This window comes from Saimiri boliviensis, chromosome 1 (assembly GCF_048565385.1).
Source record: "Saimiri boliviensis isolate mSaiBol1 chromosome 1, mSaiBol1.pri, whole genome shotgun sequence".
Taxonomy (NCBI): domain Eukaryota; kingdom Metazoa; phylum Chordata; class Mammalia; order Primates; family Cebidae; genus Saimiri; species Saimiri boliviensis.
The window spans coordinates 267417195-267432100 of NC_133449.1; the positions used below are offsets into that span (position 1 = coordinate 267417195).

Sequence of the window (14906 nt, forward strand, 5' to 3'; positions counted from 1 at the left end):
GGGGTTTTGTTTTTTTGTTGTTTGTTTTTTGTTTTTTGAAACAGTTTTACTCTTGTTGCCCAGGCTGAAGTGCAATGGTGCAATCTCAGCTCACCGCAACCTCCACCTCCCAGGTTCAAGTGAATCTCCTGCCTCAGCCTCCCAAGTAGCTGGAGATTACAGGCATGCACCACCACACCCAGCTAATTTTGTATTTTTAGTAAAGACAGAGTTTCTCCATGTTGGTCAGGCTGGTCTTGAAATCCTGACCTCAGGTTATCTGCTTGCCTTGGCCTCCCAAAGTGCTAGGATTACAGGCATCAGCCACTGTGCCCAGCCAAAAACCTGTTTCTTATATGGAGAGCAAGTTGGTTTATAAGGTGTGTAAGTCCCTAAAGATATTGAACAACAGGTATATCACAGGAAATGATACTTGGCTTCCCAAGGTGACTACTTTGAAGACTGGTATTCATCGAACATATAATTTCTGGTATGTTTCAAAAAGATAAGTCTCGTTACTATAGAGTCATAGGGTAGGGCAAGTCCTAAAATGGGAGTTCTTGGACAAACGGTCTCCAGAATTCCTTTCACAGTTTCAAATCTATGTTTTCTAACAACAGTTAGAAAAGACTATTAGGTACATTTACCTGACATAGGCTTAGATGCATTCTTAGAAATCAGAGGTGAATGTGAATGATGTTCTATTTCACCTTCATAGCCTTCCTGGATTTTTCTCTTTTGTCCTACTCAGTGGACCAGGAACTTGACCCCATCCTCCTGTTGTTTCTTCTCTGCAGAGGAGCCTACCACGGGTGCAGTCCTTACACACTTGGCTTGACAAACGTAGGCACCTACAAGATGGAACTCCCTGGTGGGATAGGTTGCCAATCAGTGAGTTTGAAGATTTTTCTCTTGTTTCTTTAAAGACTGCTGGGTGTGTGAAGCAGTTGATCAGGTTTCCCTGGTATAAGGATTAGAAACTAATATAAAGCTTGTCATTAATCAGGGGCTCAATTTGACCTAATTGAATTGGAGACCACTTGAGGAAACCATTAGAAAGGACTTCTGAGTCTGAATAATAATCATAGGGTCTTAAAATTTATTTTGCTTTTAAGTAAAATCAAGTAAACTGCAAGGCTCTGAGAATCTTGAATACAAAAAATTTCTATGCAATCATCACTGCACTCACCTTCTGTTCTCACTCACTGTACCCACCTTTTCAGCATCGGAAGAAGATACCTAATTATTCTTATTCTTTCAGATGCCCTTACCCCCAAACCCTTGAGCAAGTTATTTCTAGGCTAAAATAGAAATCAATTTGCTTTGTAGAGTGCCCACGTAGCTGATTTCTAAGAAAAAATTATCTCTTCAACGCAGATCATTCAATTTTCACCTTAAGTGGGGGAAGAATGAGGGAGGAAAATTAAGAAGCCCTCTTGTCTTGATGGTGGCCATATGCTACCCCAAACTGGCTGCCTTGTGTTCATGTTTTGCCACACTGCTTCTTTTGTCATTTGCAGACAATGTGTCCAGATGTTTTTCGTGGCCCTTGGGGAGGAAGCCACTGTCGAGATTCTCCAGTGCAAACAGTCAGGAAGTGCAGCTGTGCACCAGGTCTGGCTGGGCAAGGGAGGGGCTCGTGGAGGGTGGGAAGTGGCCAAGGACTCAAATAAAGGCAGACCTATCCCTGAGGGAACAACTGAATTTGAAAAAACCGAAATGAGAAAAGCCAGAGGAAGGAAAACTGGAAAGTAACCAAGTTACTCCTCATTGAATCAATGTTTATGCCTGTTATCACTTCACTCTCAGACCATCTGTCTGGCCATGTAGGAAAAGCATCTCACGCTCTCAGAGCTAAGCTTTAAAAAAGTGACTGTCACCTGGTATTTAATTCAAGGCTTTCTATTAGCTCTATTATAATAACAATAACTCTAGTGTCAATTTTAAAAGAAAACAAGCTGGGCATGGTGGCATGCCTGTAGTCACAGCCACTGGGCAGGCTGTGGGAAGATCACTTGAGCTGAGGAAGTCGAGGCTGCAGTGAATCATGATTATGCCACTGCACTCCAGCCTGCATGAAAGAACACGCCTTGGCCAGGCACAGTGGCTCACACCTATGATCCCAGCTTTGGGAGGTGGAGGCAGGCAGATTACCTGAGGTCAGGAGTTTAAAACCAGCCTGGCCAACACAGTGAAATCCTGTCTCTACCAAAACTACAAAAATTAGCCAAATATGGTGGTGCACACCTGTAATCCCAGTTACTCAGGAGGCTGAGGCTCAGGAATTGCTTGAACCTGGGAGGCAGAGGTTGCTGAGATAATACCACTGCACTCCGGCCTGAGTGACAGAGCAAGACTCCGTCTCAAAAACAAAACAAAACAAAAATAAGAAATCAAGATGGGTGAGATTATTTACCAATCCCAATGTCCCAATGGAAGGAGGGAAAAGAATGGTTTTGGGGATCTCAAAACTCCAGTCAACAAGTTCCCCAGGGACTGCCAGCCAAAATGACAGCATCTGTCAAACACAAGACTGCCCTTCCTGCAGGCTGCTGACAAGCCTGGCAAAAGTTTTAAAGCCTTTCTCACAAGCAGAACTTCCATTTATGAATCGCATTTTTATTTGCATCCTCTACCTATGCCTAACAGGGGACAGAGGAGGCAGGAAACATCATCTGTTCCTTGCTAATCAGCAAGCCCTGCCTCTGATTTGTCATTGCGACCTTTTGAATAGCTGTTCCTTAGTAGTTCTGAAGGAAATAACTAGAAGCTTCAGCACAGTGATTTTTAATGGAATAGTATGAATCACTGGATTGAGAGGAAAAATACAAAACAGAAGTCTTAAAAGACAGCTCTGAAAGGAAGAAAATTCCCCATCATCTTAAAATTCAGATGAGATAATAGCAAAACGGGGGCAGGAGAATGAAAGAATAAGTACTGGAACAAGGCCAGATGTCATGCTCATGGAATTTAAAACCAGAAGGAAATGTAAAGCTGTAAACCACTTTAAAGATGAGGAAAGCGAGGTTCACATAGAGGAGACTGGAGGGCTAAAATCTGACCCCAGGTCTTCTGACTCCAAAACCAGTGCTCTCAATTCCCACAGCCATCCTCATCCACACCGATGTACCGTCAAGATAAACCCAAGCTGAAAAACCATTCCTGTTCCACTGGCCAGGACTGAGAAGGTACATGAAGTCAAGACATGGATTCCACTCTCAGCCCCGGCATCATGGTTCAGCTATGAGCAAAAGCGTCACCTTTTGCTTCAGTTTTCTCATTTGTAAAACAGAGACAGCAATATCTGGCTGCTGCCAACACCATCATAGCACTTCATGAGATAAGGTATAGAGAGTTTTTGTAGAGAAAGATGGACAGACTATAGCAATGCTTGGTAAAGCCATATTTGAATATTGTATCTGTACAGCATCAAGGACTAAAACCAGTTTGATGCACCTCCCAGACCTTGGTCTGACTGCAAAACCACCAGCACAAGCCTAGTAGACAGAGGCACTCGAGAGGTGATCACTCCCTTCTTTTCCTACTACACATTGCTTTTTCCATATATAAGAGAGACAGGCCCACTATAAAGCCTCCTAGAGGACTACTATAAGGCCTTCTTCTCTGCCTTCAGCCAATGTGACGATACTGGAAGTCCATGGTCATCTCTTTAGTGGCATCTGGAGGCTAAATGATAGTGACAGGCGTACATTTCTGCTCTGAAGTGTTGTCTTTGGCATATCTGAAGTCGGCTGTTTTCTTAATTCATATCTTCAAGGGACAATACTATTTATGGAAACTTCAAACAAGATTGGAGTATGAAAGAAGGACTCTAGCCTCCTTCAGTGCCTTTAGGAGCTGGGAAGTGTTTGGTCTTTGCTGTAAAACTGGAATATTCATGTATGTTTACAAAAACATCCAAACATGTACAGTTCTTTGACTACAGATGTTGCCTGTTCTCAATCCTCTTAAACGTATTGAAAGGAATACCTTAAGAGGAATTGAGGCACCAACGATGGTAGAGATTTTTCTCATCTCAGAAATAGGTTCCCTCCCAAAATAGACAGGGGGCCATTTTGTGAGTCTAATCTAGATGTTTATGTGGTATGTTTCTTTATCTTATTCCGTCTACCTCTCGGGATTTTTTCTTCCCAGGGGAAGTTTTCCAGGCCCCGAGTTTCAGATGTAACCCATGATGAGATTCATTCTTCATCACCTACTGCCCTCACCATGTTCCAAACCTGGTACTGATCATGTCTTTCTTCTTCTTTTGGAAGGCAAGTTTTCTTTGTCTTAAAAATTGCAGTTCTTTCTTGGCTCCTCACTCAGCATAGCTCTTTCTGTACCACCAGCTGGAATAAATTCTTCCTTTGCCATTCTGTTGTAGTATCCAACAGAATAGCCTCTCTTCACTCCCTTGGGGTTTCATGAAGACACCAATGCACCAAGCCTCCCTGCAAGAGTTACAGCAATCAGCGGATGCAGCTAGTGTGAAATAAAGTAAAAAGCTCATCACAGCCGGTGACTCTCTCCCTGCTGAGCATGTGGGCAGAGAGGGAGAAACACATGAAAGGTCTAGCGTAGGTTCAAGCAAAACCTTTTGTTGTAGTTCTGGCAAATTTAAGCTCCACTCTTTGATTTCTCTAGTGTAAATGGGCTTGTTAAATTTCCAAATTATGTCTCTTGAACATAGGTCTGATCCATCTTTTAGGGTCATCTGAAGCTGACTTGTCTTCCTTTCCTAATAAAAAGGGGAAATTCTCGAATTTTGGTTTCTAGAGGCACAGATTTATTTGTCTACTATATTCTTCCCATCAAAACAACACAAGTGATGCAAAAAACATACTTTGAGGGTTTGACATATTTGTCATTACTTCCTTTCTCATACCCTCAACCACCAACCTCCAATTAACCAAAGATATTAGGTACCTCTGTCAATCGAAGCTTCTGAATATCACATGTAACCTAACAATATGTTCGGGGCCAATTAGTATTTCCCCACTTTTAATCTGAAGAGCTGAGGTATAAAATATATTTATGCTTTGGTTATGATGGTGATTGCAGAAGGTTTCTATTCCTTCTGTTTAGCCCCCTGGAGACAGCGCTGCATTGATGCCTCTAAGCAAGCACTGGGATGGTATGGAGTGACCCCTCTCCCCAACTGCTTTCTCTGGCACTTGAGTTGGGGCTTTCCATCCCATCCACATCTTTATCTGCACTCCTTCTGCCATCTATGGCTATAAGTTTAAGTTCAGAGACTGCATGGTGCTGTTAGAACCAAATGACAGATGTGAATAAAAGTTTTGAAGGTTCAGTCATGTATGAATACAATTGATTTGGGACCTTTGTTATTCCAGAGTAGAATTTCTCTCTCTCTCTCTCTCTCATTCTCTCTCTCTCTCTCTCTCTCTCTCTTTCTCCTTCTCTCACCTTTCCTGCTTCCTTGGTGATTCCCACTTTCAATTTTGACACACAGATGGAAGTTTCTGGAGCTTGAGCAAGCCTGCTGGGCAATCTTCCCACTGTCGTCTCGTCCTCTCCCGTCTGTAGAATTCATGCCTGTGTGTCTGTGCGGTGAGGCTTGCAGCTAGCGAAGCATGGCAGAGACGTTTCTAGTATTTTTAAGCGGGATGGGAAAGTAAATATGATTACTACTAAGACAACTGACCTGGATGGACAGCTGGTACTGGTAACATGATAGCCTGGGTTTTCTCCAGTGGAAAATAATTTTTTAAAATCCTGGATAAAATGAAATGCATTCCCTTTAAAGCATGGATACAAGAAAGCATGAATTCTCAGAAACCCAAAGAGGTCATTAGGACACTGCAGCCAGCTTTGACCCTGAGAGCGTTTGTGTAACCTGGTAACCTTCAGCTTCCATGTTGATGGCTCTGTGGAGTGCAGGGAAGAGATGACGAAGTCCAGGGTCCAGCCAAAGTAAGGGATCTTATAGAAAACCCTCCCCTGCCACAAATCTGGAGCCCCCAATAGGCCACATCTTCATCCAAGTGTCAACTAGAATTAAACACACCACCAAAGACAACTCGTCACAGGTTAAAGGGCCTGCAAGCATTCTGGTGCTGAATGAGAAGTGAAGGGACTGGGAGGAACCAGCACTGAAACTCTCACCTGCAGGCCGGCCCTCCAAGGCTTTGCATTATGAATGCTCATTTCCTCAAGCTTGTAATGGAAAGGAATCTTAGACTAGTAACGCCCAGTGCGCTTGGAAGCTGCAAACTCAAACAGGCTCTGGAGGGATGTACCTCATTCTGGGTCTCAGAGAATTCTCACAAGTGAAATTCCAAAGAAAATAAACTGCTTCTTGTCAAAACTAAACATACAACGCACAAAACCCCACTATTAAGAAAAAGATCTGCAAGGATTTCAAATTAACAGAATTATCAGATTGACTATAACATGAATATGTTTAATGCATTTCAAGAAAAGCAAATATAAGCTTGAAAATATGTAAAAGGGATAGGGCACAGTGCAGAATGAGAGAGCAAATTTTGAAAACAAATATGCCTTCTAGTAATACAAAAGTAACTATTGAAATTTAAAACTCAGCAGCTGGGTTTGTCAGCAGTTAAGAGGCAGCCAAAAAGAGAATTAATGAACTAAAGACAGATCACTTGAACAAGGACACTTCACTGGTTTTCTCCATTAGAAAGACCTTCAAAAAATAACGAAAAAGAAGAAAGAAAGGCCTTCAAGTAAAATTGCTCAATGTCTCACTCCAGCCATAATTTCTACTACTTGTTAGTATTTTCTTCTTAATGCATTAAACGTTTACTGAGCACCTACGGTGTACCAAACAGCTTGCTTGGCCACAGAGATTTTAGAAATGAACAAGGCATATTTCCTGTTCATAAAAACCTCCTGATTACTGGGAGAAAGACCTGTTAAAAACAAGCATGGGACCAAGTGCCAAGGGCTGTGATGGATGGAAGTCACCTGGCTCTCGAGCATTTCTCTTTAGACTGAATTCTAATTGTTCTACAAACTTATTTACTAACTCTAAAGACAAAGACACTCTGTAGCTTTAAAATTGCACATCAGATTAAATGGCAATGAAAGGTAAATAGAGTTATTTTCAAACAGATGAAATCACTCCAATTTCATTTGAGTTAGATCCACTCATTTGAGAGGATGGGCATTCTTAGGTGAAACAGCTGTCTATACCAGCTCAATGACACTTTGGGACGTTTCTTTCCCAGATGGAAAGAATTGAAGTGGTTTGTTTATGCCTTTGTGGCTATCCTAATCTCCCTCCTTGAACCAAAGTAGAAGTCATTCAGACAGAATATTCCCCCTTCAGAAATGCAGATCCTCACCCCCTAGTTTACCATATTCTGAAGTCCGTGATTGGCTTACACTGTCTTTTTTTTTTTTTTCCTGTTTTTCTCCATGCTTCTAGATATCAGGCTCACATTTTCAAATGCTGTGGTTTGTTTTGTTGTTTGTTTTTTGCAGACTGCTGCCAAGCCAAAGATCAGTATATTGAGCAATTCAAAGATACGCTGAGTACATCTGTGGCCAAGTCAATTGCTGGATTTTTTGCAGAACCTATTCAAGTGGGTATATGAACCTTAGACACTAATGGAGCTAAATCCGCAATTTTCAGAAAAGTTTAAACTCATACATTCTAGAGAATTCCAAATCAATTAAGTGCTCACTGTGTTTCTCTCTCAATGCATTCTCTTGGTCTCCTTGCAAAAAAGGAGACACTGACTTTCAAATGACCTTTTAAAAACCCTCTCCTCCATTCCCACCAGACAGATGAAACTACTGAACTCCCAAAATTCTTAAGAAGGGAAAACCCTGGCTATTTTTAGCTGCTTAATAACATCCGCACTGTCCGAAGAACTCTCTTTAATCTCACCAAGTTCCTTTATTCTGTTTTCTAATCTCAGAAAATAATAAATGTTTGCATCTTTTGTCCAGAAGTTACGGTATAGAGCAGTAACTCCTCTTTTCACCCATAGTGGAAACTGCTCTACAGAGTGTTGTTAATCAGTCTGCAGTGTTATTATCATGATAATGATAATGATGATCTAACTTTTTTATATGCTTTGAAAAAACTGATGCTGTTATTATAGGTCTACTTAGTCTGGTCTTTTGCAGGGTGTGAATGGAGTTGTCCAGTATCCAAAGGGGTTTCTAAAGGAAGCCTTTGAGCTGGTGCGGGCAAGGGGAGGCGTGTGCATTGCCGATGAAGTAAGTGATACGTAAGAGTGCTATTCAGTGTAGTGGGAACAGGTGAGGCACAGACAGAAACCTAAACTTTCTCTGTGTTCCAGGCAGAAAGCTTCCACTCTGTAGATTCCCAAGTGTGCCTACAAACAAAACTTTTGCTGGTGGGCTGGTTGGTTTGCTAGTACATTCGCTGATCAGTTTAGCAAGTACCACAGAACTTAAATATCCAAATAGACATCTATCAAATAAGTTGCTAACGGGCATTTATTATACCGTGACTATATAATAATAATAGCATGTTATTATACCGTGACTCAATATATTTTTTTAATTCCTTTCTAGGGATTGTTTCAGGGGCTGACAAACCACATAGGAAATTTAATCTCATAACAAAGTTTTTTTGTTATTGTTTCTATTTGTTTGGTTTTCTTGAGATGACATCTCACTTTGCCCTCCAGGCTGGCGTGCAGTGCTGATCCTGGCTCACTGCAACCTCCTGCCTCAGCCTCCCAAGTAGCTGGAACTACAGGCATGCGCCACCTCGCCCAGCTAATTTTTGTACTGTAGTAGAAACAGGGTTTCACCATGTTGGCCAGGCTGATCTCGAACTCCTGAGCTCAAGTGATCTGCCCATCTTGGCCTCCCAAAGTGCTGAGATTACAGGTGTGAGCCACCGTGCCCGGTCCAATAGCCAAGTTTTTAATCTTTATTTTTGCCAGAATAGTATCTATCAACCTGGCAGCATATACCTTTCTGACAAAACTTGCCTGGAAATAATGTTTTTAAAATAATAATAGTAATCCGGCCTCTAAATTAGAAGAGTGCCACCCCTGCAGATACCGCCTTTGAAAATAGTTAACAAAAACTTGTGAAATAGGTTGAATTAAAGCAGCGTTGGTGGAATAAGCACACTACCTCCAAGGGCATTACTTTAATAGAAATAAAATTCATTGACTATGTGAGCGCTAGCCTGTGTGTTTTTAAAAGGGATTAATTTACTTATAACTACACCTCACATTAGAGCGTATCAGAGACAGCAGTCCTCTGTCTCCTGAGAATAGCTATGGAAATTAAAAGACCAGAGGATGATCACGAGGGCCACAGAAGTCCAGACTTACTGCTGGGTGACCTACCGTGACTGGACTAACAGGTGGTTAGACCAACCAAGGACAGGTGGAGAACCTGTAAGTATTTTCACACCTATTTCAGTCCAGCCATCATTGCTGGAATACATTGCCTCAACTAAAAATTTCCTACAGCTAGGCCGGGCATGTTGGCTGACACCTGAATCCCAGCTCTTTGGAAGGCTGAGGCGGGTGAATCACTTGAGGTCAGGAGTTGGAAACCAGCTCAGCCAACACAATGAAACCCCATCTCTACTAAAAATACAAAAATTAGCTGGATGTGGTAGTGCATGCCTGTAATCCTGGCTACTCAGGAGGCTGAAGCAGGAGAATGCTTGATCCCCGTGGGGGAAGGGGGTGGGGCAGAGGTTGCAATGAGCCAAGATCATGCCATTGCACTCCAGGCTGGGCAACAGAGCAAGACTCCAGCTCAAAATAAATAAATAAATAAATAAAAATTCCCTACAGTTGACACTGAGCTGCTCCATCAGCAGAAATGTTGCAATTTCTGCCTGTGCAGCCGGGTCTCTGTTATGCCCAGGCACACTGGATGCCCCAGGTATGCCACAGGCAACTCGGGCCAGCTTGCTCCTGCTGTGCTCATCCTCCCTCCTCCAACCTGCCTGCAAACCAATCAAAGTCCCGGCTGGAGAAAGTTAATCTGCTATTTTAAAAAGAAGACTACATCCAGTCAGTTTAAAATTAGCTACATCACTGAAAAGGATAAACTTTGGCCTCCAAATCGGCACATAGTGAAGCTGTCACAGTCAGACTAATTAAAGAGAAGGTAGGCTGAATTCGAAGAAAATATGAATTTTAGAATTTTCTGTCTTGTGGGTTTGTGACTTTCAAAAATGGAATTGAAAACTGTCTAACACAGGGTATCCTTAAGACGGACCATCCCAATGACTAGGTAAAGATAAGGATAGCTGGAACTTTCTGTGTACCTACTATGTGTCAGGCACTGTTCATAACATTTTGCCTGTATTAATTCAGTCCACACCTATCAATAGTTCTATAGTATGCCCCATTGCTATTATTCCCACGTATTAGTCCCTTCTCATGCTGCTGATAAAGATATACCCAAGATTGGGTAATTTATAAAGAAAAAGAAATTTGAAGGACACAGTTCCATGTGGTTGGGGAGGCCTAACAATCATGGCAGGAGTAGAAAGGCACATCTTACATGGCAGCAGACAAGAATGAATGAGAGCCAAGCAAAAAGGGGGTCCCCTGATAAAACCATCAGATCTCATGAGACTTCTTCATCACCATGAGAACAGTATGGGGGAAACTGCCCCCATGATTCAATTATCTCCCACCAGGTCCCTCCTGCAACACATGGGAATTATGGGAGCTACAATTCATGATGAGATTTGGGTGGGGACACAGCTAAATCATATCATCCCATTTTAAATATAAGTGAATTTAGGTCCAATGTGATTAAATAACCTGTCAAGCTTATGCCATTGGTAGGAATAGATCCAAGACTCAGACTCAGGCTCCCAAAACCACATGACTAGCCAGTGTATCAAGCTGCCCCTCCAAAATGACAGAGCATGGTATAGAAATACAAATCATGACAGAAGGGGAAGGAACAGAGGATGGAAAACCCTGAGTGCAGAGGGCCAGTTCTATCAAGGAGCAGTCTTACACAAGACTTAAACCAGTCTTTAAACCTCTTTTCTTTATAAATTACCCCATCTCAGGTATATCTTTATCAGCAGCATGAGAAAGGACTAATACATGGGAATAATAGCAATGGGGCATACTATAGAACTGTTGACCGAATTAATACATGCAAAGTGTTATGAACAGTGCCTGACACATCTTAATTAACAATCAGTGACATTCTTTTCTTTAAAATGTGGAATCTAGATTAAAGGTAGAAAACTGGCAGCCTCTGGGCCCATATTGGCATAGACTGAATTTGAGTTTGCAACTGACTGCTTTGGGCGGGGTGTGCACACCCATAGTACCCCCACTGCTTGCTGTTGCGACCCAGCCTGCTTCTCTCCCTACTGTATGCTCCTCATCTTAAAAGACATTTGAGTTTATCGACCCTAGAACGATCCACCTTGGTACTACTGTAAGAGTCTATGAAACTGATGCTTCCTCAGTGACTAAGATACTTCCTTAGTGACTAAACATGGTTTCTTGTCCTACATAATTCCACACATTTGTAACTGAGTCCAAAGCTTGTACCACTTGCTGCAAGACAGTCAGTAAGTCAAATGATAAGGTATTGGGGCAAGGAAGACAACTTTGTTTGGGGGAGCTAGCAAACCGAGAAGATGGCAGACTTGTGTCCTAAAGAACCACCTTAAGCAAATGTGGGTTCCTTTTATGTTAAGAGAAAGGGGAAGAGGAAGGAGGTTGAAGTCCATAGGTGACTGATGACCATAGACATTTGGGCCACAGCAAGGGTAAACGTCTTTGTCCTTGGTCAGGTCACAATACTGTTATATTTTTTTTTTTAAGACAGAGTTTCACTCTTGTAGCCCAGGCTGGAGTGCAATGGCAAAACCTCAGCTCACCACAACCTCCTAGTTTTAAGTGATTCTCCTGCCTCTGCCTCCCAAGTACCTGGGATTACAAGTGCGCATCACCACCGCTGGCTAACTTTTGCATTTTTAGTAGAGATGGGGTTTCACCATGTTGGTCAGGCTGGTCTCGAACTCCTGACCTCAAGTGATCCTCCCACCTTGGCCTCCCAAAGTGTTGAGATTACAGGCATGAGCCACGGCACCCAGCCTATAAATTTTTAATGTAACATTGTTACTTGTATGTACATCCTTCTTATCTCCTCAGGGATTCTTTTTAAACATCCTTGCTTGAAAGTTAAACTATAAACTAAATTCCTCTCATAGTTAGGTTAGCCTATATGCAGAGATAAACAAAAGCAGTTAACCTAAAAGACATCATCACAGGGGAAGGGTGAGAGCAAGCCGGTTAGGAGCAAAATGGATTTAGTCATGCTAGGCCCCCTTTTCACTGTCACGCATTGTCCAAGCAATCTGATTTTTCACCATTTATGCCATTTATGTATAATATTTAGATGGAGTGAGAAAGAAAGATAGGCAGGAAGACAAAATGGATGGATTTTCCATGAGCTCCTTTTATATTATCTCATTTGGGAAAATCAGTCAGCTGCCCAGAAGCTTATAAGTAGGAGGGAGGCAACTCAGGATTCCAGCCCAGATCTGCCTGACTCCTGGGTTAAGCTCTTCTACGTTGGTACCTATCATCTACTTCTAACCCCTAGAATTTGTCTTTGCTGCAGCAGCCAAGAGAAAGTAGGAAAATGAGAAAGGAATCTGAGAAGGAAGCTCACTCTTTTTTGTTTTTTGGTTGTTTTTTTTTGTTTGTTTGTTTGTTTGTTTTTGAGATGGAGTCTCACTCTGTCTTCCAGGCTGAAGGATAGTGGCATGATCTCGGCTCACTGCAACCTCCTCCTCCCAGGTTCAAGCAATTCTCCTGCCTCAACCTCCCCAGTAGCTAGAATTACAGGTGCCCACCACCATGCCCAGCTAATTTTTGTATTTTTGGTAGAGACAAGGTTTCATCATGTTGGCCAGGCTGGTCTCAAACTCCAGACCTCAGGTAATCCACCCACCTCAGCCTCCCAAAGTGCTGAGATTACAAGCATAAGCCACCATGGTGGGCCTGGAAGCTCACTCTTTTAAGTGCATGTTAGAATCAGCTTCAAGTGCCCACATCTCTAACCCCCTTTCTGCATTGTGTATATATGTGGAGAGAGACAGACAGGGAGACCGAGAGCCAGGAAGAGATCAAGGAGCCTTCGCCAGAAAGGCTCTGGCAGAAATGTACATGGAGATGTTTGAGTGGCTTTATTTAATCAGGCACTTCTGCCACCCTGTCGTTCATTCCAAAAGTGCTTACTAAATGTCTACTTTGCATCAGGCACTGTACTAGGTGTTGTGGATGGAGAATGGAAGAAGACACAGTCCCTGCCATCGGATATGTCCACTGGTGATAACAGTCCTCTATGAAAGTCTCTGACGGCAGCATGCCCAGAGTACCTTGAGGGGGAGTCTAAGGCTCAGGAAAACCTTCAGAAGCCAAGTGATGGCAAAGTTGGTTTTGAAGCACAGAAGTCAGTGAGATGAAGAAGTAGGAAGAGGGTCTTCTAGAAAGAGCAAACAGCATGCACAAAAAAAAAAAACTAAGGTCAACTTTTAGTCCAAATGACAATTTATAGATTAGAGAAGTTCAACCCTGAGTTAACTGGCTCTACTGGGTCCTCCTCATGACACAGTTCTCAGGAAGGGGAAGGCGTTGCTGGGAAGAGGGTGACTAGTTTAACGGGCTGGAGCAAGTGCCCCAGCTCCACTTGACTGACAGTAACCGCTGCTTCGTCTATCCTTCATCTGTCCTGGGCAGACCCAGCTTCTCTATTTTTCTACCCTGCTTTCTGATACGGAGGAGATGCTCATCAAAGATTGTTAATCACAATGATGTCTTTCATATTATTTTTATGACCCTCACGGAGCCTGTGACACGTTGCCATATTTCTACTTGACGGATGAGTTAGCAGAGGTTCTAAGGACTTAAGAAACATACCCAGAACTGCACAAAGCTAGAAAACCACTCGATATCTAACAGTTCAGGCACAGATTAAGTGCTTTGTCCATGATCCTACAGGATGCTGATGATAATGGCTGATGTTGGCCGTAATGAGAAGGAGGAGAAAGAGGAAGAAAGGGAAGAGAACAGAAAAGAAAACAGCATTACTTGAAGGGTTTCCAATGCTTTTGAATTTGTTTTTCCAGGTGCAGACAGGATTTGGAAGGCTGGGCTCTCACTTCTGGGGCTTCCAAACCCACGATGTCCTGCCTGACATTGTCACCATGGCTAAAGGGATTGGGAATGGCTTTCCCATGGCAGCAGTCGTAACCACTCCAGGTAGGACCCACAGGCATTTTGTGTTTGCTTCTGGGCCTTGCACATTGGGCTATAGTATAAAACACGTGTGTTGGAACCTGTATGGATTGGAAACTGCATGATGCATTTCCCAAGCAAATGAAAGAGAGAAACTGTCTGCCTGACTGTGAAACAGATCGAAGAAAGCCAGTCCTCCACCTTTCTTTTGGAGACAGAGTTTTGCTCTGTCACCCAGGCTGGAGTGCAATGGCATGATCTTGTCTCACTGAAACCTTTGCCTCCCAGGTTCAGGCAGTTCTCCTGCGTCAGCCTCCTGAGTAGCTGGGATTACAGGTGTGCATCACAATGACCAGCTAATTTTTGTCTTTTTAGTAGAAGCGGGGTTTCACCATGTTGGCCAGGCTGGTCTCGAACTTCTGACCTCAGGTGATCTGCCCATGTTGGCCTACCAAACTACTGGGATTACAGGCGTGAGCCCCTGCACCCCCATCTGAAGGCCAGCACTTTCTGATCTTGCTGTAGGGAAAACTAACTCTCCCATGCCTGCAATGAAATGCAGGGTTCCACCACACTATGGAGGTATTTGGAAGAGTGAGAAGGGGTGGAAAAAGGAAAGTTGCCTCTTCTTCTTATAAGAAAACCAGTCCATTGGGATTAGCTACAGCCCAACCCTCATGACCTTATTTAACCTAATTACCTATT

The 14906-nt window shown here is 42.9% G+C and overlaps 1 protein-coding gene across 2 annotated transcripts in view; it reads left to right on the plus strand.

Annotated features, from left to right (window-relative positions):
* AGXT2 (alanine--glyoxylate aminotransferase 2) overlaps nt 1–14906 on the plus strand; it is a 42819-nt gene that overhangs the window by 14487 nt on the left and 13426 nt on the right. For both annotated transcript variants that reach the window (XM_010336681.3, XM_003925933.3), the window contains exons 6-10: nt 777–870; nt 1500–1593; nt 7453–7553; nt 8104–8196; nt 14093–14225. In XM_010336681.3, the coding sequence (XP_010334983.2) occupies nt 777–870; nt 1500–1593; nt 7453–7553; nt 8104–8196; nt 14093–14225 (515 nt within the window). The remainder of the gene's footprint in view (nt 1–776; nt 871–1499; nt 1594–7452; nt 7554–8103; nt 8197–14092; nt 14226–14906) is intronic.